The sequence below is a fragment of the Nilaparvata lugens genome, chromosome X (genome assembly GCF_014356525.2).
Source record: "Nilaparvata lugens isolate BPH chromosome X, ASM1435652v1, whole genome shotgun sequence".
In the NCBI taxonomy this organism is placed as follows: domain Eukaryota; kingdom Metazoa; phylum Arthropoda; class Insecta; order Hemiptera; family Delphacidae; genus Nilaparvata; species Nilaparvata lugens.
In genome coordinates this window covers 73,075,413-73,099,699 of record NC_052518.1, presented here as the reverse complement: position 1 = coordinate 73,099,699, position 24,287 = coordinate 73,075,413, and the positions used below count along the sequence as shown (strand labels likewise).

General features: G+C 34.7%; 1 protein-coding gene across 3 annotated transcripts in view; it reads right to left on the bottom strand.

The window, feature by feature from the left end:
* Nucleotides 1–24,287, bottom strand: part of LOC111060542 (serine proteinase stubble) — a 107,565-nt gene that overhangs the window by 19,486 nt on the left and 63,792 nt on the right. For 2 of the 3 annotated variants that reach the window (XR_005573014.1, XM_039441588.1), the window contains exons 3-4: nt 20,033–20,109; nt 17,649–17,749 (exon numbers count right to left, since the gene is read on the bottom strand). Coding sequence is in view for 2 of the 3 variants with exons in the window: in XM_039441588.1 (XP_039297522.1) it covers nt 17,649–17,749; nt 20,033–20,109 (178 nt within the window). In the remaining variant the exon portion in view is untranslated. Of the gene's footprint in view, nt 1–17,648; nt 17,750–20,032; nt 20,110–21,541; nt 21,803–24,287 lie in introns of all 3 variants that reach the window. The other variant, XM_039441587.1, reaches the window with a different exon arrangement.

Genomic DNA, 24,287 nt, shown 5'->3' with positions numbered 1-24,287 from the left:
TGGAGCTAAAGTCATCAGTTCCAAACAACATTCAGTTTCAAGATTATTGGTTTTTTGAAAAGGTTCTTGAAAGTGTTTGAGCAATTAAAGTCTTGTATAACAATTTAATTATTCTTTTAATTGAATATCACTGTTACTAGTACTAGGACTAACGATCAGTTTATTTCTATCCTAAATAATTACTTCAATTTATTTTACGAGAAGAGTTTTGTAATAGCTTCTCCTTGTTGTAAATTAGCTCATTCATAATAACTGCACTGAATAGATATGTTAATTTTTTCCACTTCCACTAAGCAATCCTGGTGGTTTACACCAGATCTGTTGGCTTCTTCCTTTTCAATCTCCTCATTAATGTTGAGTTGTCCAAAAGCTGGATTGCCTTAACATTTTGGTGGTTATGTGGTTATGTAGAGCCTCTTCATTGGTCCTTGCTGTTCTTACAATCATTTCCTTAACTGTCTCCACCTGAAGGTCGGCGTTCCTGATGGAATATGGAGCATTGACAGCATTTCAAAGAAAATTGTTTTGGAATCGTTGGATGATGCCAATATTGCTCTCTGCTGTACAGCCCCAAAGTTGTGCACCATACAACCAGACAGGCCTCAGAATTTGTCTGTATTGTAGGTTGATAAGCTTGAATTCCTTCCTACCAGCCAATACATTCTACTGTACTTGTAGTTGAGCTCATCCAACTTTTTCTAAATATGGTTTCTCCACCGAAGATTAGCATCCAGATTAATGGCAACATATTTTGCCTCGTTTGCATATGGTATCACGTGGTTGTTGATTCTGACTGGTATGCAATCATGCGGTCTATTTTCTCATTTTTACTCTTACATGAGCTGTTTGTGAGCATTATTATACCTATTGATTTGTTTTTCATGAGTCAAAGACACTGGGTACGGTACTGTCCAGGTACTTTCACAAACAATCATTACTCGCTATGTTGAAAGCTTTTTCTATTTTACTAATTGATCATCTCAAAACAATATTACATGGATAATTGACAATATTATAATGTGAACTTACAAACTGTAGGCTACTATACCTATTATAAGGTACCCAATATAGGTAAGTGTTGAAGCTGAGCAGTAGCTTGGTTTACAATATTATCACTACCTACCTAGTTTATAGGCTTACTTACAAATTCTCCTTGACATCATGAACTTTCTATAATGAATATTAATATTGTCTTAAGAAAATACCGATCCTAGTGGCTTAGAAGACTCACTATTACAATACACTAGTAATGGCGAGTCTTCTAAGCTTGTGCAAGCTACAAGAGTATAGCCTAGGCCTATATCTTTTTCTCATCCAAAATTGGACTGATATGAATAATTTACTGGTATTGATAATTTTTACATCTAATAATAATCCATGCAGTATAGTAAGTAGACTATTAATAATATGATGTAAAAATTATTAGATGTAAAAATTATCAATACCAATTATTATGATTGATAGAAACTTTTTTCTGAAGACTGCACCTTTCCAAAACTAATAATGTTGAGGCACAGAGTTGAAGGACTACAGCTGGACTAGTTTTGTATGGTACCGGGTTTTGTTAAATTTGATACAAATCATTCCATTTTGTTCTGAACAATACGTTCATTTTTTGAATGTATCCTTGTTAGAAAAGTATTCTCATCAATTTTATAAGCCACTTCAGTCCTTCAGTGATGTCAATATAAATTTTGTCCAAAACCATACAACATAGCGTACAGATGTAATTTGAATTTGGCTCCTTCTTCTGTGACTCAAAATGGCGACTGCGCGTACCTGGTATTTATAGTTCCCTAGTGTAAGTGTTTGTGGTGTTCAACTTACATTGTTGTTGAACAATGCATTGTTGTTAGCTTGGTTGTGACGTCAATATGGCCGGATTTGGCAGTAGATGTTGGCTACAGAGGCTAGACTTCCCAGCGTGTCTACTCTATAAATGGTCTAAGTAGAGAACAGTGCAGACGACGCAAACACAAGCGGTGCCCCCTGTTTGTATATTTGGCGCTTCCGTGAGCTATCAATACAAATTAAAGCTACAAAAGCGAATCAGCTGATGAAAAATCTTTAAAATATGTGAGCATTTGCCCCAGAGTTCAGGAGCATAAGGTAAAGCTTATTCATATGAAAACGAGCAAATGCTTTTGCTCATGAGCAAAACCTTATGCTCAATGCTTTTGCTCATGAGCATTTGCTTTGGTTTCATTCATATGGGCCAATAACTCTGCTGCCTGTGACGGTTTTTTGTTTATAATATTATTAAATAATATTTAGGCTTTGGTCATATTTACTGCACGATAATAAATATTAAAAATTGATTTATTCATAATAATTATTTGCTTTTTCCAACTTGATACACATTGAGACTCTATATTTCTGAACAATTTCTGAAAATATAAAAGAGAAGAATAATAGACTAGTATATTTCGCACCAAGGGCCGAAAATGAGACTTTTCTGGCTTGAAATCGGTTTTCAAGTCCGAGGCCGTAGGCCGAGGACTAGAAAAGATTGAGATCCGGAAAAAACATTTTTGCCCATGAATTTGGCTCCTTCTTCTGTGACTCAAGATGGCGACTGCGCGTACCTGGTATTTATAGTTCCCTAGTGTAAGTGTTTGTGGTGTTTAACCACACAGAAAAATAAACAATATATTATTTATATTAGAATAATTGTCTATTATAAGCACTTCGGAAAGCAAAAGTGGAAGGTCATAGCTCTAGCAAATCTGAGGTAATCTGAATATTAGGAAATTGTCCAAGTATTTTTATTTTTTTTCTGATTTGTCTAAATAACCTAAAAGATTATGTTCAATCATGTAAGAGGTTGAGTTTATACTTTTTATTTTTCCAAATGACAATAAGATGATATAATTATAATTTTTTTTGATTCTTGAATAATAAACACAAATAATGAAAAGTTTTTTGATCAGCTGTTTTAGCACACTTCAAATTTGGCCAATCTGGATGTCAACAATGCTTGTTGTCATCGACTTCGGGAGTTTAGGTTAGAAGTTCTATCCTACTCTGAAAATCAAATTTGAATAGATTATAATACAGTATATATCTTATCTGTTTTTCATTCATCCAAATAAAATGATAGTATCTTATTGCAGAATACTTATTCAATTCTAGAAGCATAAACTGATTCCATTTCATAAACCATTTTGTAAACACGTTCACATCAAATCAGAATCAGCTGACTTCAAGGTTATTTTACAGCCCTAGGGCCGTAAAACTTTTACCGGCCTGGTCAGAAAACAATAATTATTGGCCTCCATATGACGCACGAAAACCAGCTCATTACAACCAAGTGGGGCGAAAAATATTATTACATTTATCTTGGATTGGAATTATTGTGTACGTTCTGTGTACAGTAAATTGTTCCATCACATGACTAGTGCAAAATGTTCCCATGGAACGCCATTTCAAAATCGTTGGTTGAAGCTTTTGGCGCGCACATATGAAGTTGATTTACACTAAAATGTGTTGTTTACTAGCTGCGTGAATGAAGGAAGGCTGTTTTACAAACCTACCGTCTAGAAAAGTGTAAATTTCTTTTATTCCATTACTCTCAAATTTGCTATCGAGAAAAATTCATTTAATGAATGATCATCAAACATCATATTGTTGGTTATGTATTCTATGCTATGGTAAACAAACTATCAGCGCATGCGCAGAGAAGCATGCAGACTACAATAATCGACCAATGAGAACTCAGATAGTTGGAGCCTGTTGGAACTGTACAACCCGTCAGGAATAGCATGAGCTCTAAGTTCAAGTTGCGCCGTAGCCCGAGAGAGAATTTTAGTGGTGGGGGAAGCATTTGACTCAGTCTCAACTTGACCTCCGTACGGTGCACATCGCTCCGGTTTGCATAGGCCTAATAGCATAAGCAGTAGGAAAGGCGACAGTGAGCCTTCCGTCTCAACAACAAGCTCTAGCCACCTCCCCTCTCTTAGTTTCGAGCGGCCTTCCCACTCTCACTCCATTATCTCTCCTCTCGCGCATCTCACAGCTCATGCTATTCCTGCCTACTAGTACCAAGTCGGACAATTTACCACACTTCAACTGTGGGGCAGAAAGTTGGAGCTGGAACAGGATTCTGGAACAGAATCTGTCAAAATTCCTCCCATGGAACATGGAACTTTTTACTCGGTAAATTGTGAATCGGACAATTTACCACATTCCATGTACACAGAACGGGCCCATTGTATTTCAATAATAACAGTAACAGTGCACTATCTCCTTGTATCTTCTAGTGATGTAAACTTATAATTCTATGAGCTGATTTGCAAAGAAATCATTTCAGGAATGTTGAAAGATACTGGAAATCGGATGGTGTCATATTGAGACCACCATCACCCCATGCGAGTGATAATGAAACTAAATTTGCACGAGTAATGCAGGGTTGAAAACTCATTTGGAATAAAAAGTTCTTCAGGTTTTTTGAGCATTTTTTCCAAAAAATATTAATACTATTAGAAGAGAGCATTATGCTATTTCACCCTATTTCCATATTTTCCCTATGCTATTAGTTGATAGTATGTTGTATTCATAATATTAGTACCTATGTTTACTCTATTTTTATGGTCAGAGAAAACTTATACAGAGAAAAACAAAGCTGTACATTTGAAGTATATGCATGAATTTTGTTTTGGATAGTCTTACTAGATAGCAATTGAATTTCCACAGACGCTTGAAGTGAGTACCGGTAGTGAGAGAAGGAGTGTGCTAGCATATAATATGGAAGGGGAGCATCAGTCTTTGGAACTGTTTTTTGTGAATAATTGATGATTGCTGTCAGGCTCTCAACTCAATTACTGAGGAAGCCTCATCAATTACAAGCTGAATCAAATGGTAATTGTATAAAAGACAAACAATTTTATCAGTTTGTCACATGTAGTTTTCTTCTGATAATTAGGCAACTCAGAAAAATTTTCAAAAAGTTTAATAATATGAAAAGGATAAGAAAAGGAGGTTGAAGAGAAGAATGAGGAGATGAAGATTCTTCTTCTTCTTCTCTTTTGTTCTTTCACCTTTTCATTATCTACTCATCTTCTCTTCAACTCTTTCAAGAAGAGATGTTGGAGAATGATAAGAAAAAAGTAGAAGTTATTTTTTCCTCCTCCTTTTTCTTCTCCTCCCCCTTCACCTTATTCTTTCTCTCCTCCTCTGTCTTTTTCTTCATCCCACTTTTACTCCTCCTTCTCCTCCCCGTTCATCATTCTCCTCCTCCTCCACCTCCTCCTCCTATGTCTTGTGTCAAACTATTCTTGTGGAAGAAATATAAAAATGCTTCCATAGTATACACCAACCCTGTACAAGTTGAGTACAGTTCTTAGGAAAGTCCACAATTTAATTTTTGTTCCTAGCAAACGCCCCATTTGAGGCTGTGCAACAGATAAAAAATACTTTCTACTGGTGATATTTCGAAAAGTATTTTTAATCATTACTTTTTGAGATATGAGCATCTAAAGTTTACATTTTTGGGACAGATCTTTTCAAATTTCGTAGCAGATGGATTCATAATATTTTGAAAATAAAATCTTCATGGTTATCGTTGATTGAATAAAATGAAAATCCCTTGAAAATATAAGTTTTTGTAAATGTAACAATTTTCTCCAAAATTATGATATTTTCAGGAAATTTTTGTTATATTCAATGAACAATATAATGGAGAATTTGTCTTCAACATTTTGTGAATCATTTGAAATATTTTACCGAATTTGAAATGATCTGTCCCAAAATTTTAACATTAGACGCTCATATCTCAAAAATACTGGTCAGAAAAAAAAATTACTGAAAAATATTTTTTATTTTAATAGCTTTATAGGCCTATAGTAGCTGTGGAACAGACTAAAAAAACTTTTTACTGGTGATATTTCCCCGAGTTTTTCGATTTGTATACTATTAAGTTATCAAATTAAAAAAGTTCTCTTAGGAAAAAATGTTTTCAGATCATTACTTTTTGAGATATGAGCGACTAATATTCAAATTTTTGGAACATTTCAAATTCAGTTAGAGATAAATTCATGAAACTTCTTCGGTATTGTTACAATGTTACTTGAATACAACAAAGATTTCCTGAGAATATCAATTTTCAAGATATTAAATTTATTAAAGTTATAAAGTTATTAAATTTACCAAAAATGATCAAAATTAACTCAACTAAACGTTTTTTGCCTGTTTTATTCAATCATCAATACCATCAATAATTCAGCCACAAAATTTCATGAATTCATCTCTTACCGAATTCAAATTATCTGTCCCAAAATTTAAACTTAAGGCGCTCATGTCTCAAACTGTAATGATAGGAAAAAAGTGTTATCCTGAGAAAATAATTTATTTTGATAGTTTCATATAATACATATTGAAAAACTTTGTGAATAGGCTATCACCAGTAAAAAGTTTTTTAAAAGCCTGTTGCATATAGAGAATGGGTTTGTAGGAAAGGCCACGCTACCAATGGGAAGATTTTTTCCCATTTTTTCTCCTAGGATTGTTTACTTTCCTTACCCTATTACCATAGGTAAGGAAAAGTATTGCTTTCCGAAAAAAATTAAGGTACCCCAATTTCTGAATTTCTATACGTTTCAAGAACCCTGAGTCCAAAAAAGTGGTTTTTGGGTATTGGTCTGTGTGTGTGTGTGTGTGTGTATGTCTGTGAACACGATAACTCCATTCCTAATTACCCAATTGACTTGAAATTTTAAACTTAAGGTCCTTATACCATGAGGATCCGACAACAAGAAATTCAATGAAATTAAATTCAAGATGGCGGACAAAATGGCGGATAATGATATATATATATATATATATATACTGGGTGCGGCAGGAAGGGTGGATGTTTTTAGAACAGATAGTATTCTGATTTGGGTAGTCGGATTGGGCCAGCTGAAGTGAACATGTGTTCGGTAGATCATACCATTTTTTCTAGTCATTGTTTAATCGGCATCATGGATTCGTGGAATGTGCAACATCGTGTGTTTACTTACGACAGTTTTGTGCGTAATAATGAGAGTATCATTACAGTTCAGCGCGAGTTTCGTCGTCATTTCAATCTTGCGAGAAATGAAAACGTTGGGTTTTCATTTTACGTTGGGTAAAATCATTTCGTTCAGTAGGAACAGTAATGAATAAACGACCACCAGGGGCTCATCGCACTGTACGCACTCCACAAAATGTGGAAAGAGTTCGGCAAGCCATACTCCGTAGTCCTAATCGATCTGCTAGGAGACATTCTTCTGAACTGAACATCAGTGATTGGTCAGTAAGGCGTATTTTACATAAAGATCTAGGATTTCATCCCTACAAAATGGCCATGGTTCAACAATTGAATCCTGGCGATTTTGTAAAGCGGCTGAATTTTGCTCGAGAAATGGAGGCCATATTTGACCAAAATGAAAACATCATTTTGTTTACGACAGATGAAGCACATTTTCATTTGAATGGTACCGTTAATCAGCAGAACTATCGTTATTGGTCAGATGAAAATCCAAAATTAATGCATGAGAGACCATTACACAGTCCCAAGGTGACAGTTTGGTGTGCTGTGAGCAGTATATTTGTTATTGGTCCATACTTTTTTGAAGACGACAACGGGACCACTGTAACTGTAACCTCAGAACGTTATAGACAGATGTTCACTGAATTCTTCCTTCCTGAATTAAGAAGGAAACGTATTCCTATCCGGCAAGTATGATTTCAGCAGGACGGGGCGACAGCTCACACAGCAAGAAATTCAATGGAAGCAATCCGGGCTGTTTTTCGTGGTCGCATCATTTCTCCGTTTGGTGACATTGATTGGCCTCCTCGTTCTCCAGACCTGTCCATGTGCGACTACTTCTTGTGGGGTTTCCTGAAGTCACGTGTTTACCAGCATAAACCACGTACACTTCAAGAACTAAAGGGAGCAATTCGTGAGGAAGTCGAACAAATTGGCAGGGCAATGTTAGAAAGAGTACAATCCAACTTCCGAGAGCGGCTTGTAAAGTGCATTGCTGAAAACGGCCGTCACCTGTCAGATATTGTTTTCAAACATTAATTTTCTAAAATTGTAAAATAATGTGAATATTGTTCTGTAAATAAATGTTTTTTTTATGCATAGGTAACGACATATTACTTTTTTGAAACCCGTTCATCCTTTCTGCCGCACCTTGTATATGGGAGTTGGGCCCCCTTTGTCAATCAACCAGGAAGTGAAGTCTAGGAAGTGAGTGTATCCTGTCTATATATATATATATATATATATATATATATATATATATATATATATATATATATATATATATATATATAACGTTAAGTGAGTAGCACTTAACAGAAAACACTTTAAAGTTTTATAATATAAATATAGACAGGATACACACGATAGATTAAAAACACTTAAAAACTTGCATTTAAATGAGAATCTTCGGGGAGCTGGGCCCCCTTTCTCAATCAACCAGGAAGTAAAGTCTAGGAAGTGAGTGTATCCTGTATATATTTATATTTATATATAACGTTAAGTGAGTAGCACTTAACGGAAAACACTTTAAAGTTTTATAATATAAATTGAAACAGGATACACACGACATGGATAGATTAAAAACACTTAAAAACTCACATTTAAACGAAAATTTTCGGGAGCTGGGCCCCTTTTGTCAATCAAACAGGAAAATCTGCATCCAAAATCTTCCAAATCTGCACCACTTCACTTCCTGTTTGATTGACAAAGGGGGCCCAGCTCCCGAAAATTTTCGTTTAAATGTGAGTTTTTAAGTGTTTTTAATCCATCTGTGTTGTGTGTATCCTGTTTCAATCTATATTATATATATATATATATATATATATATATATAAATTCATTGAATCCCTCACTCCAACTCCCAACCTCACACCCTAAGAGTTCAAATCCATCAAAGACCTCCGCTCTGACACCCAGTATTTTCATCACCAAAGCTGACAAAAGCTCAACTGTAGTCTTACTGAACACCACAGATTACATCTAAGAAGCCAACCGGAAAATCACCAACCCTGAACAGTATCAACTCCTGCCTTCTGACCCTACTCCACAAATCCAAAAGAAAGTCTTCAAATTTCTGATGCAATACAGTCCATCTAAAGGCCTCTCGGACTCAGACATCAACATCCTTTCGCCAGACTCTCCCAACAAACCACACTTCTATCTTCTTCCAACAATTCATAAAGAAGGCAATCCTGGTCGTCTCATTGTTTCAAGCATAAATAGCCCAACTGAACGAATCTCTGCCCTTTGTGATTTCCACCTCCAACCCATTGTTGCCTCCCTACCCTCTCATATCAGAGAATCTTTCACTTCATAGATATCCTAAGAAACACAACCCTTCCAACTGACCAACAACTCCTCCTTGTTACCATTGATGTAGCCTTCCTCTACACTTCCACCCCCCATTCTGAAGGCTTAAAATCCCTTGAGCATTTCCTTCCCTCACGACCCACACCCTTCACCCCTTCAACCACCTTCATAGTAAACCTTGCCAAACTGGTACTCACAAGCAATGCCTTCAGGTTTGAAGATAAATATTATCTTCAAACCCAGGGTACAGCCATGGGCACCAGGATGGCACCATCCTATGCAAACCTATTCATGGGCCTCCTTCAACAGGATTTCCTTTCCAAACAAACCCTATCCCCCCTGATATGGCTCCGTTTCATTGACAACATATTCCTCATATGGCCTCATGGACATGATACCCTCTCTCACTTCCTCAATCAACTCAACTCCAACTACTCTGTCTCCTTCACCTGGAATATTTCTGAATCCTCCATCAACTTCCTAGATGTCAATGTAATCCTTTCCAACTCCAATACTTTCACCAAATCCACTCACACTCAACAGCTCCTACACTTTGAGAGTTGTCATCCCTACCACATCAAAAGATCCCTCCCACGTTCCCTCTCAATCCGAGGACAAAAAATTTGCAGTGATCCCCACCATCTTGACCAGTACCTCAAAAAACTCCACCAATTCCTCCTGAAATGTAACTATCCTGAAAGGTTGTTACAGAAACAAATGTCCTCCAAAACTGGCACTAATCCAACCACAAAAAATACCCAAATCCCACAAACTCCAAAGCTCTGTACCACCTACTTCCCTGGAATTGAAAACCTCAAACCTGTCCTTGAAGATCTGTTTCATTTCATCTCCTCCAATCCCTCTACCAAACACCTTTTCCAGCAACCACCCACCCTTATTTTTGAGCAACCTCCCAACCTCAAGAAAATTTTGATGACTGTGATGAAATCAACTCTGATGAAATCCCAACTCCACCTGGTACCCTACCTTGCAAACGCCCCCGCTGTAAAACCTGTCCTATCACAGATTCTTCCATCTCCTCTACCAGTCCAATCACCAACTACACCCACCAAATCCATCAATCCAGTAATTGCATCTCCAAAAATTGCATCTACCTCCTTTCCTGCAACTTCTGTCCTGCCTTCTACATAGGTGAAACCACCACTGCCCTAAACCTCCGGATCAACAATCAAAGGGCTTCCTCTAAAAATAATACTTCCCTACCCATCCCCACCCATGGCTCTGAGCACAACAAGAATTGACCAATGCTTCAAAGTCAAAGTCCTTGCCATCCTCCCTCCCACAGCCCCCTCCATAAATTGAAATTGTTCAGAATAAATTTTTGAAATTGTGATTTTGTAGAAAACAGAATCGTCCTTGTCCTTTGGGGTTTCCAACTGGTGTGTTGCGCAGCATGTTCGGCTTTGAGACTTTGGCATTCAGATGGAAGGTACTTTCTTGTTTATTCCTCTATGGTCTTGTGAACGGTTACGTGTGCAGTCCTAATCTGTTGGCAAGGCTGAATTTTAAGGTTCCTGTCTTCAATAATCGTAATCGGCAAGAGTTCTCAATCTGTAGATGTAACACGGTTGGTCATTATTACTCACCAATGAATCGTATTCCTCATATATTCCTCTGCTGTGATGGTCAGGTGGATCTCTTCTCCTTGTCTAAATGGAGCTTCAAGAGAAAAATGTCACCATTCTTCAATTGAAGAGTAATATAGACCTGTTGTTCTTAATTTACTCTGGTTCACAATGGCCTTTTCTTTGTTCTCTCCATGGTCACCCTTTTTCCACTAACTAACTTTTAATATTTTTTCCACTTCCCTTTTGATCCCTTTTTCTCTAGTTCTTTTATCACTTCTCTTAGAACCATATGTAATACGTAGGTTATATGTTGTTATTTTATGTGGTTATGATTGATCTTATTGAATAATCAAAATTCAGTTTTATCATTTACCTTTAACATTATTCTTTTCTTTCTCAAAGTAGCTATTATACTATTTTTCTTGTCTGTTTTTCACATGTACCATTTTAAACATTCTCTTATTACTTTTCTAGTATTTATATATATATATATATATATATATATATATATATATATATATATATATATATATATATATATATAGAGCTCCGTAATATTCTTGAGAAAAATGGCGGATAATTACTAAAAACCATGTTTTTCACAATTTTCTTAAAAATGAGACTAATTTCTTTCAACTTCATACCCTATTTATCAGCTCTATCAACTGGCATGAGTCTCCTTCCTGGGAAACTGATTGGGGGTCCACCCCATCCTTAAGAAATGGACTTTGTAACCTCCTTCTCGTGCATGAGGTAGGTAGGTAGGTAGAGCAGTTTATAAAAAGAACACATAGTCGAGATATTTCAGCTGTTTTGACGACTTTTTAAAAAAAAAAATCATCGAATTTCACAATTTACACAAAGGAAAAAGTACTCTGAAAACAATTATGTATACACATATACAGTAGTCTGATCGTAGTTTCAAATATGTTGCCGCCAATCGTCATTATGTTATTCCCCTAAATTATTCTCTTTAGAATGAGGCTTTCAATTCAATGAGCAAAGGAAAGTTGTGTGAGTGTACCACACCAAATGTTTCCGAGAGTGGACATTGATTATGATCACCTCTGCCAATTTTTGTAGAAACAAAACAATATAATCCTATAGTACCATATCTTCATAAAATGTATGAATTCAGGGCTACTGATTTTTATTTATGAAATAGAATTATAGTACCTTTTTTGAAATTAATAAAATAATAGATTAAAAATACAATCTATGACAACTAGTTTCAGTGATCCACACCATCTTCATAATTTATATAGATGCTAAAATTTTGTATTTTTGATTTATTATTTTATAAATTTTAAAAAAGTGTACTATAATTCTATTTCATAAATATTCTCATAGTAGTCAAATAATTCTAAATTGCATTTTTCCATACCATATACGGTTCAAATTTCAATAATGTTATTCAGTTTATATTTCGTGAATTCATCTTGAACTTCGCTGTATTGCAAGCTGTATTTAGTGTATTAGCCGAATATATTGTATTCTGCATAAAAAATTCGTTCCTCGGTTCCTGGTGTAAGATCCATAAACTTTAACAAATTAAATAATTGTAGATGGTTTGGTATAACGAGAAGAAGTTTGAAATTGCAGGGACCTCATGGGGACGAGTATTTTCTTGTGAAGCATCGTTTCCTTTACCACGGATTCAGTGCTGCAACATGAATAGAGATCGAATGATGGAAACTTGTAATAATGGAAACTCTGATAATGCTTTTTTTCTGATCATGACGCTGTATTGTTAATAGGACTAAGTTTTGGTTAATCAGTAATGATAACGTAAGAGTTCATGGTCATTTGAATTCCATTAACTGGATTGACGTTTACTCAATAATAGATATTAAGGATAGATATAGAACATTTTTTGAATTATTCATGGGGGCTGTAAATGGTGCGTTTCAATAGAAAAATTTGCGTTCCCACAAAGTCAAGCCAAATAACAAGTGGTATGATGACAATCTTAAAAAATTAAAAGTTAAATCTGATGGGCTGTATCATTTATATGAAACTTACAGAACACCAGAAATTCTCACCACAATTAAAGAGGCAAGAAAATCATACAGGATAGAAACTAAAAAGACAAGAATTGAATATCATAATGAAATCATAAGTAGCTTCATCAATAAGAATAAGACAATGTGGAGAATTGTTAATGGTCTCACCATGATGGCATGAATTGCAGTGCTAATAATGCGGCCAGATCCCAGACACCTGTTGATGTCACTTCTGATGAATTCAATGACTTTTTTGTGGATTCTGTTTCTCTGATAAGCAGAGATATACCTGTCAGTATTAATGATTCAACTTTCTATTTTAGCAAATTGCAACAGCCTAGTGTACATTTTTCATTTAAGCCTGTAACTGTAGAGAAAGTATTTGACACTATTTTAAAATTGAGTAATAGTAAGTGTCTGGATATTTATGGTTTAAATGCTTTAATCTTGAAAATAGCAGCTGTTATATGTGAAGTGTTAGCATAATTGTTCAATGAATAGTATGTTGTTGCTACTGACACTTATCCAGAGGAGCTAAAAAATGTTAAAGTTTTACCTCTTCATAAGAAGGGATCAAGGAAAGAGAAAGGTAATTTCAGACCGATTGCTATTGTTCTTGTATTTTCAAAGGTATTTGAGACTCTAATGTATGAACAAATGTCAATCTATTTTGAGTCCAACAACATTTTCTCTGAAAAACAATTTGGTTTCCGGTCTGGAAGAAGCACTAATGATCCCATACTTAATGTGGTTAGTGGTGTAATTAGCAACTTAGAGAGTGGTGATTCTGTTGGTCTAACGTCATATGAAATTTCCAAAGCCTTTGATACTGTGCAGCACAAGATTTTAGGTGGTAAACTAAATTTTTATGGTTTTACTCGACGTGCAGTTCAACTTGTATTGTCTTATTCAAGTAGCAGGAATCAATTTGTTTACAAATATGGCGTCCTGTCCAATGGTAGACTAGTTGATTACGGCGTGCCTCAAGGCTCTATCTTAGGACCCATTCTATTAATATTTATATTAATGATTTGCCATTGAATATGGATAGCAATAATAAAGATGGGTACCTATTTGCAGATGATTTTGGCTTAAAAATAAATTGCCCCTCCAAGCATGATCTTGAAAGTGAGAGGAATCAAACTTATCAGGTTCTAAAAGACTGGTGTGCAGCAAATAATCTTTCTCTCAATGATAGTAAAACCGCTGACATTAACTTTGCATTCAGAAAGGTTAAGGGTGAGACTCCATTGAAGTTTTTAGGTGTTTTTATTGACTCTTGTCTATCGTGGGATGCACACATTGACTATTTGTCAGGTAGGATGGCGAAAGGTTTGTATATGTTACGGAGACTTTGTGTAACTGTGGATGTGTCTGTACTAGTGAATATTTACTATGCACACATCCAGAGTCTCCTTTCTCACGGAATAATGCTTTGGGCAAACAGTGTAAACGACAAATCAATTTTTGTTCTTCAAAAGAAAGCAATAAGAATAATATGCAAGCTACCATATAATGCACATTGTAGACCTTATTTCATTCACCTAGGTATCCTGACGTTGCCGTCGTTATATGTCTTAAAAATATAATGTTACGTACAAGGCAATTTGAATAAGTATGATTCTAATAGCTTCCATAGTTTAAATACAAGAAATAGACACAAACTTAGAATTCCGTTGTACAGTCACACTAAATCACAAAGAAACTGGCACTTCACATCTATCAAATTATATAACTCCACACCTGACCACTTGAAGGAACTCACATGCACACAATTTGAAAAAGTATTGAAAGCAGTGTTAATTGATGAATGTTTGTACACCGTACATGACTATTTTAGAATAGATTGGAATCGTTTTATGTGATTCATGTGTTATTTTATTGTTCTGATACTGACTGATCTTAGTGTTTTTGTGGTTGTTTTGACTTACTTTAGTGTTAAAAAATTGACGTAGTCCATGTATTCATGTGAGTATTTTATGACCAATAAAATTCTATTCTATTCTATAAACGGTCAACAACATTTCAACTCGGCTGTTCCCTTTGCGCCAGAACAATGTGCCGCGGCGCAAGTGTTTTGCAGATTCGTATTTCGCAATTGATTGCTCATCTATTTTATCTTGAATTCCAACTTCATTATAAATAAAGATAGAAAGATTCTGTTTTTGGATTTGGATCCAGTACCCCCAACAACTGAGTGCGGTGGTCATATTTCTGAAAATACCCAGAAATAAGTGAGTTTTGGTCACTTATATAAATTTTATTTCTATACTGCTCAAGGTCTCTATGCATGATTTTGGATCGTCTTGACGAGCCGAGAAGAATGAAGTGTAGTACGATGATGAAATGTGAGCATTGTGTCAAAAGTAATGAGTGTTTGAAATGTTGATCCTTGAGGTGTCCTTAAATGCGCCTCTCCACTAGGAAATACTGAAATGAAGTGCATCTAACGGGTGATTCTCATATAACATAATCTCATGAACTTATTTCATTGTACGAAATATCAATGTGAGGACAATGTAGTTGGTGATGATGGTTGAAGCTGAAAATTAGGTGTTTTTCACAATACAAGGAGCATTGCTGTCAGGTGTACCTGAAAATCTATAAGAGATAGAGCGCTCTACCTGATATCAGATTGTAGAGCACCAAAATACACCCAGAGGGGTTTTGAATTATACATCTAAATAGTAACAATCGAAAGATATTGTTGATCAATAACTAAAATTCATCAAAATTGATTTTTCTTTAAATTTCACTCATTTTGGAAAATTCATATCTCAGTACTCATTGGAGATAGAGAGTTCCAAATGATCTTATTTCATTCAAAATTTTATAGTGTGAAAAAAGTCTACAGCCAATTTTTCTGTCAGATTACGCGATTTGGCAAAAAGAGCTGAAAACTGGAAAATGAGCCGAAAATATGAGGTTTTTGGGCCACCCTGTGTCTAGCACAAGGAAATTTTGCATGAAGAAATTGATTCTGGACTTCTCTTATGTACCCAAATAATATATTAAAAAATCATAACTACAATATAGATTATTATTATTATTATTATTATTATTATTATTATTATTATTATTATTATTATTATTATTATTATTATTATTATTATTATTATTATTATTATTATTATTATTATTATTATTGTCATTTGTTACGTGAAGCCACAAATCTGAGCAGAGCTCAAGTGGCATGTAACATGTCATGAACATTTTTCTATGCAAAGTGTATGCATCTGTATAAACTCAAAGTATGAAGGCACCACAACATTCCTCCATTGTATAGGGACACGCTTCCACAAGTACATTAGTAATTGAAGACAAGAAAAGCCTATGACTACCACAAAACCGTATTCTTTCAGGTAGACAATTGAAGAGCTTTAGTCCCGAATAATATGGTCCTTTTTCCAAAAGTGTCAGTCTGTGAGCGGGGTACTGATATACAGCTGAACTCTTTGCTCTTGTGCTATAGCCATGGCAAACTACATTTCCCTCAAATATCTCTGAATTTCTGAAGACAAAATTTACAGTCTCAAGGAAGTGCAATGCTGGGATCGTGAGAAACCTGTATTTTCTAAAAATGGGCCTACATGAATTGGATGGCCACAAGCCCTCCAAAACATGAACAGCTTTCTTTTGCATCTTAAATATTTTATATAAATTATCTTTACTATTCTCCCAAAAGAAGATTCTGTAGCGTATTAGGGCTAAAAAATATCCATGATACACCTTCTGAGCTGTCTTTATAGTGGATGCAGTCCTCACAGTTCTCAGTGCAAAAAGTGCATGATGGAGCTGTTTTATAAGTTTTTCCAAGTGTTTATCCCATTTCATATTTTTTTGCAATTCCACTCCAAGAAAACTAGTCACTTCAACAGACAAGCACTCCCTCCCATTTGAAGCATTCAGGTTTGAAGGTTCAGCATGATGTCCCGTCACGGCAAACCTGATATAGTTGGATTTAGTCATATTCAACTTCAATGCATTATGACCAAACCAATTGTTGAGTTGATGCATAGCCGTTTCAGCCCTAATCATAACTTTGCTATCATCCTTACCAGTAACCAGAACCGTTGTTTCGTCAGCATATAAAATGAGCTTGCCATCTACATTATTTGGCAGGTCGTTTATAAATAAATTGAAAAGAGTCGGTCCAAGCACAGAGCCCTGTGGCACACCTTGCTTTACTCTTCCCCATGCTGAAAATACCAGTGAACTCCCATTACTCAATTTAACTGACTGATATCTATTTTCCAAATAGGACACGAAAAGTTTCCCTGCACTACCAACAAATCCATAGAATCCAAGCTTATTCAACAACAGCTCATGGTCTACCATATCAAACGCCCTGGATAAATCGCAGAAAAGCCCTAAAGCCTTCCGCGATCCATCCAGAGCATCCAACACATCTGATACAACTTCAAATATAGCAGACTTAGTTGACAATCCCCTCCTGAATCCAAATTGTTTGTTATGAAAAATGTTATTCTCATCTAAGTGAACCATCATCTGCTCAAACACAATCTTCTCAAATATCTTGGAGAATACACTTAAGAGGGCAATTGGTCGATAATTTTTAAGATCCTTCCTATCTCCCTTCTTGTGAATTGCAAGCACACCCCCTTTTTTGTATATATTGACTGGACTAATTATAGTTCAACAACGTGCTAATGCGATATTCAAATGAGAGGTGCAATGAAACCCCACTAAATACCAATACATGCATAAATGAGTTTTTTACGTTGCTACACAATGCGCTGCAGTTACCACCCATCTATTGTTCAGTAATGCTCCTCCACACGACAGCTTTTTCGATAAGAAACCTGATTTGATTATTGCAGCCTGAAACAAATCAATGCTGTCACGTTAATACTTCAATACTTTCAATTCCATCTAAATCAATCCATTTTTAATGTCAGTAGCAGAATTGATAGAATTAAAATAATACTCTGGCACAAACTTGAAACAATAATGATGTAGGATAATATAATGCAAACTTTTACCAACATTACGGTACCGTATATTATAAAGAGAATCAGATTAGAATGTGTGTGATAGTAGCCTATATTGGAAAACAAAAATACGATTATACAGCTTGTGGGAAAGAAGCATTTGAACATGCTTTAATTACGCTAATTCCTAATGTTGAATAATGGAGCAAAGCATTCATTTAAATGAATACATAGACAACATTTTTAATCACACAAGTCTTCTATGAAAACCAATAATTTTACTCTTGAATTGTAAATTTACTTCCATTCATATAAATTTTAGTAAGACATATCTATATTGTGAGTCACGTAGGCTTCATTTTAGAATAATTGTATATAATTCAATAGAACTGAATTTAAGTGAAGAACAGCGATCGGCTATCATACCGGATGATAAAAGTCGTGATTATGATAATAACAAGAACAACAATAATTAAGGGCCGTGACAACAGATTTTATTGTTCTAAAGTAACAGTTGACAACAATCAACTAGAGCCAGACGAACGAATTAGACTTTGTCAGTTGACTTTCACTTTTGTCGCTTCAATATATTTGGAGCATGAGGGAAATATGTTGAGGTTGCTCAATTGCTACCGAAAAATGGGTTTGTCCTATTTTCTAATGTGTTATTGTTAACAGAACTGCAAACAATGCTAGTCATCGGCCATTTGGAGAAAATGTCTCCATTGAGAATTACTCCGTGTGTGATGCTTTAGCATAGTGAATAACCTACCGGTCACTGCATTTAGAAGTTGACTTCTGAACATATTTCTACCTGCTAATATAATTGGGATACCATAAAATGTGCATTATTTTATCTGTATTTTTTTAAGAGTGTTGAAATGTTATTATTAAAATCTGGAACTTCAACCGAAGATGTTTTTATTTCTGAGTAGTCTGGTAAGACATATCACACATTCAACAAGATAACTATAAAAACTCATACATTTTTTGAGACACATTTTTGAGGTAGAATGTGAGTCTGATACGTCGTTTATCTTAAAGAGAGAGATTTTTGTTTTGAAAGATAATTTTTGGATGTAAAAAACTGACACACTTACTACTTGCTAAAATATTTCTTCGAAAGAGAAATTTTTAAAAGGTTTAAAGACTGTAAAAGTTTATATGAGGAAGGGAAGAGACCGATTAATCTGGAATATTATGATCAAGAAACTCTTCACTTAAATATTTTATATTACAATTCAACATTACATATATTCTACTATTCGATAAAACTTTTCACAATTTCGACTATACTATAGTCTATAGTATAGTACAGTCTATTCTGATACTATTAAAAAAATATCGTTGAAAAATTAACAAAGTTCACATAAAAAATGGTATCCTAAAAGATTAAATTGGTGAATGGATGAATGAATGAATGACTGTAGGTATGAATTAGTATCATCCCATTTTCTATATCGTGGCTGAACAATCCATAAATGTTACTGATCATTGATCCATTGTAACTGTTACTGATCAATGTAGGATAATTTCTATTATACGCCTACGCCTCAATCAACGATTCTACAACAGACTTTGGTGTTTCTAATAAGCAAAAGTAACTAGCTGCAAAATAAAAATTGGATTTAATGCAGTGAGCCTGGCCTACTGTCTCTATGGATCATTCTCAAGAAATAATTGAAAATCTTGAAATTCTTTATCACTTTTAATGCTTTATAGTTCATACCTATCAATGATTATTACAGCATGCTTGATGCTCTACTGCTTCACTTCAATGATGAGACAAACTAAACAAAGTCTATCATAGTTATAATGGATAATTTTGTTGAAGCATTCCAGTCTACTCCTTATCCGCCGATTTATCTAGACATGTACAATTATAACTCTTAGGCTATATCAAGAGGCACAATAGGCTTTGTGCCCAAAACTATCCCTCTTCAAATTAATACTACAGTCCAAATAGAAATCCAGGTTAATTTATTATCACTTATCAAAAGAACAATCAACACTTAAACAAGTTTTCAATACAAAATAGATATCACACATACCGGTAACCAAAGTTCATTGAATTAAAAACGATCATTTAAAAAACCTGAATTTTGAATAACACTGGAAATTTTCAAAGCCAAAACTATGGTATTATATAACTGAATGTTGATGCTCTACACACCTGCCATGGATGTGTTCCATAATTGGAACTGTGACCACCGACTATTCTATGGCTTCTAGTGTATAATTCTCCACAACCTGCAACAAAATAATCTGTTAGAATTGTGATAATAATTAGATTTGATAAGTGTTACATGATGTAGAACATACAATAATTATGTAACCTTTTGAGCCCGGATATATATTCTGGAACGAGGTGAGCGTTTCAAATTGTAATAAAAGTTTGCACACAGATCTTCTTGCTGGAACTTGAAAGTTCACAATCGTCAAATTTATCTCAGCGATTTTTTTTGCTGCATAATGCTCACATCAAATTTCTACTTATTATTGTTTGCTTCCATTATTTTTATTATGTTGTTTGTCATCTACATCATCATCATCATTGTCAATGTGATGACTAATATGTCGTGGTGGAAGTCATCTTCATTTTTGTCTAATTTTATTACTCAACAGAACTGCTATACTCTTACTGATAATTTTTATGATTGTAGATGAATGAGCTGTAACAGTTCCCAGACACAATTTATAAAAGGCCAACTTTCTCAACTGATACTGTGTAGGAGTAACCATGCTAGGTACTCTAAAATTATTATAAAATCAGCGCCACTAACTCAATAGATAATAAATATTCTGTACGTGTACTGCCATTGGTTACGCAGTACAGTACTGAAAATTAGAAGTCTTTTGATGTGAATGAGTAAAACTGCCTGGAATTCATTTTCAAATTCAAAAATTGGTTGAGGAGAATAGATATAATAATTTTTCAATCAACATCCAACAGAGAGAGAGCCTGAAGAAAACACATGTACTTGAGCTCAATGCAAGATCAAACTGAGAAGTTGAGGAAGATCATTAACCATTTTGCAGAAGTTAAGGAGCTTAAAAATTAATTGAGAATAATCCAGCAAATGAAAAGTGATTTGACGATGAAGGAAATTATCGTGTAAATAATAGCTGTACTTTGAAATAGAGAAGAATTAGAATATATCCACCGAAAGATTTCCAAGTTAAATAAAGGGTAAAGATCGTGTTTTGCAGTAATTGATAGTGCTAAAAGTCCTAAAACTGTGTAACCAATAAAAAGTGCGCATGATGACTATACATTTTTCAAAAATTATTGTGCTCATCCCCAATGATTTTGATCGCCAATTAGTGCTGATTCGTCAATTTCATGCCTTGCCATTCGTGCTGATCGACGATTAGTGCTGATAATTCACCTTAACTTGTGTTAATTATAGTGAATTCAACACTTTGTTTCAATCAAGTAGTAGAAATGTTCCAAAATGAAATAGAGCACAATATTTTGGTTTCTTCCTCCTAGAATAGTTTTAATACAGTCATTTGAAACCATTCTAGTTGTGATGAGAAAATATTGTTTCAATCGTTGTGCCGATTATGTCCTATAAGATTGATAGAAATCTCGTGCCCAGATTCCCATTGGATAGCCAATTAACAGAAAGTGCTGAACGTCGATAAGTGCTGATAATGGTTTGTCGGGGAATGCTGATACCCTTATATCCGGAATGGGAAGTTGTAGACGTTGGCACACTCTGTTGCAGATGGGAGTCAACAGTGATTGCAAATGGTGGTCTGACTTGGACGTGAAAATTTGGTGGTCGCCACTGTGGTCTGTGCCAGCGATGAGGGCGCTTCACCACATCGACTGCGTTGCTGTTAGAGTTGAATGTCACAAACTGATGATGGTTCTGTGACTCAGAGCTTTGAGGTTGATGATAGCCGGGACGGTTGTGACTCACCAGAAACTGAAGTGCTAGAAAAAAGTATTTACCCACTGTTTTAGAAACAATTATTCACAAAATTTAGTTACAGTAGCTAACGTTTGTTTTAATAGGTCAATTTTTATTACTGTATCATTATTGAATTCCATCTCATGTGTATACCGTATTCTCCAGTTTATCCCCGAAGACTCTTTCTACAGTGAGTCTAGGTACTGTCTCAAAACTTCCTTACTTCGAAATTGTAATTATTATTTAATATAAAATAAATATATAAAAATATGAGAATGCGTTGTACACGGATATATGTTAGTAACAATTAAATTCGTACTGGGGAACAAATTTATCTTACAATGGATTTAAAATGCTTGAAATCCAGAATAGCTGAAACAGTTGTGAAAATTTTCGAGACCTTTCGTGAAAAATGGTCTAGAATGACCTCCTACACGGTTGTTATATCAGGTATATTATTATTCAATTAAAGAGGAGGTCATGAAACCTGGAAAATGATTGAGTTAATAATTTTCACAAGGATATAACTGACGTAATTTATTAGTCTTCCCACAATAATGAAGAAATAAAATAATGCCGAGATAACTACGTTGAATTCTCTCCAACTGTAAATGAACCTACTAAAAACTCCTCATGCTTGGACAATATATTTATGAATTCTTTCTCTAATAAATTAGACTATACCTTGCTCGATCAGAGTTTATTATCAGAATATCATGCAGGTATTTGGCTTACATTAGAGTTATATCATAAGGAATTTAATAGTAAGATTAGTAGGAAAATAGTCAAATCCAGATTGGTAACAGAAACAAGATTAAGGAAGTGCAGTCCTAGTCTGTTGAATATTGACTGGTCTTTTCTATTCAGTAGGCCTATAAGTGATGTTAACCTGGCTTTTAATCAATACTTGAAATGTTTGTTGTCAGTTTTCAAAGACAAATGTCCAATTGTTTCTAGACAATGCTAGTAAGTTTAAGAAAAAATAGATTTTTTAATCAGGAAAATAGATAATATGGGAGCTGTATTAATATTAAATCATAATAGGTGGAAATCGACAAGTAGGGAGGAGGATAAGAAACTAAAGGAAGAAGAAGATACAGCGTGCCAACGATTTATCACTGGCGAAAAATTAAATTCTGTTATTTTTTCAAATTGGCGTCGATGAAGGTTTAGAATGGCACAGAACCTTTTTCACGTTGTCATCCTTACCACCAAGCATAACGAAAATTTTATATTTTAAGCCACATAAATTATTATTAATAAGAGCTCCAAAATTTCCCAAATAAAAATCTTTACATGCGTTCACAATTTTTCTATTGATATTGAAATCAATCAATTTTTAAAAACTGGTAATTTTCCTGATGTTATCATTTGAAAATGTTTCGGAATGCAATGATCAGTTCTATGTGAATCCGCATTGAACACACGCAACCTTAAGTTTTCAATGACAATTGAAACCCAAACTCAAGATGTTGGATTTTAACCTTGAGATCTACATCTGGCTAAGATGCATAACTAAAATTATAAAGGAAACATCCAAACTGTCATCTCACCACGTAATTTTCTTATATAATGGTTTGGAAAATGCAATGAGAATATCACTGTCCGAGGTCTTACAGCGGCGATTCAACCACCTCAAATGAATGGTGTTCGAAAAATATAATTATTTATAAATTAGTTTTATTCTATTTTTGATAATGGCATTTTTGATGGATGCTATGTGTCGGTTGGAATTTTATTAATAATCGTATTTCAATGAATTTATCTTATTATAATACAATCAAAATTCTAAAAACAAATTCAAATTCAAAATTCACTTATTAGTGGCGTTTTGAGCAGAAAGCTCCTTGAAAGCTTCTGGTTGGTAGGAGGAAGTTACATGGGGATTATCCGTTGTCCGCTAGGAAAGTTTCCAGTATGAATCTCATGTTGGCGTTCCACTTAAGAAAAAAGGTGAAAAATTTCGGCTTTTTTTGACCCTCTCAATAATTTCAAGGACACAGTCTGTGTCAAACCCCTCCCCCTGCACCTATGTTTAACTTTTAAACCAAGTTTTGCTTGAAATTGGAATTATGAAAGTAGCATTTCTAATTGATAAAAAAATTCTTTGCATGATATGTTTGAGATTCCTGATGAATTATGAATTTCATTATCATATCAATAGGGTCCTTGAAATGATAAATTACAATGCCCTTAGGATTATGCAGTTAGGATCTACTTTTTGTTTTCTTTTACAATCGTGAAGGATAGTTTTTAATCTCTTAAAGTTTTTCCAAGATATTTTTTAACACACACACTCTTCTGAATGAGAGCCCCCTCATCTGAATTTTGGTTTCTCCGATTTAGTCATTACCTATAGAAGATCTTCATTCTACATTTTGACATTAATTATCAAGCCACTATAAGAAGGCGATGGTATCGAGAGAAAATATGCAGATTAATTGTGTGGGAGCCCAATTCGGGCTCATCTTCGATGAAAGGGCGTTTGAACCCTTAGGCCTTAGGTCT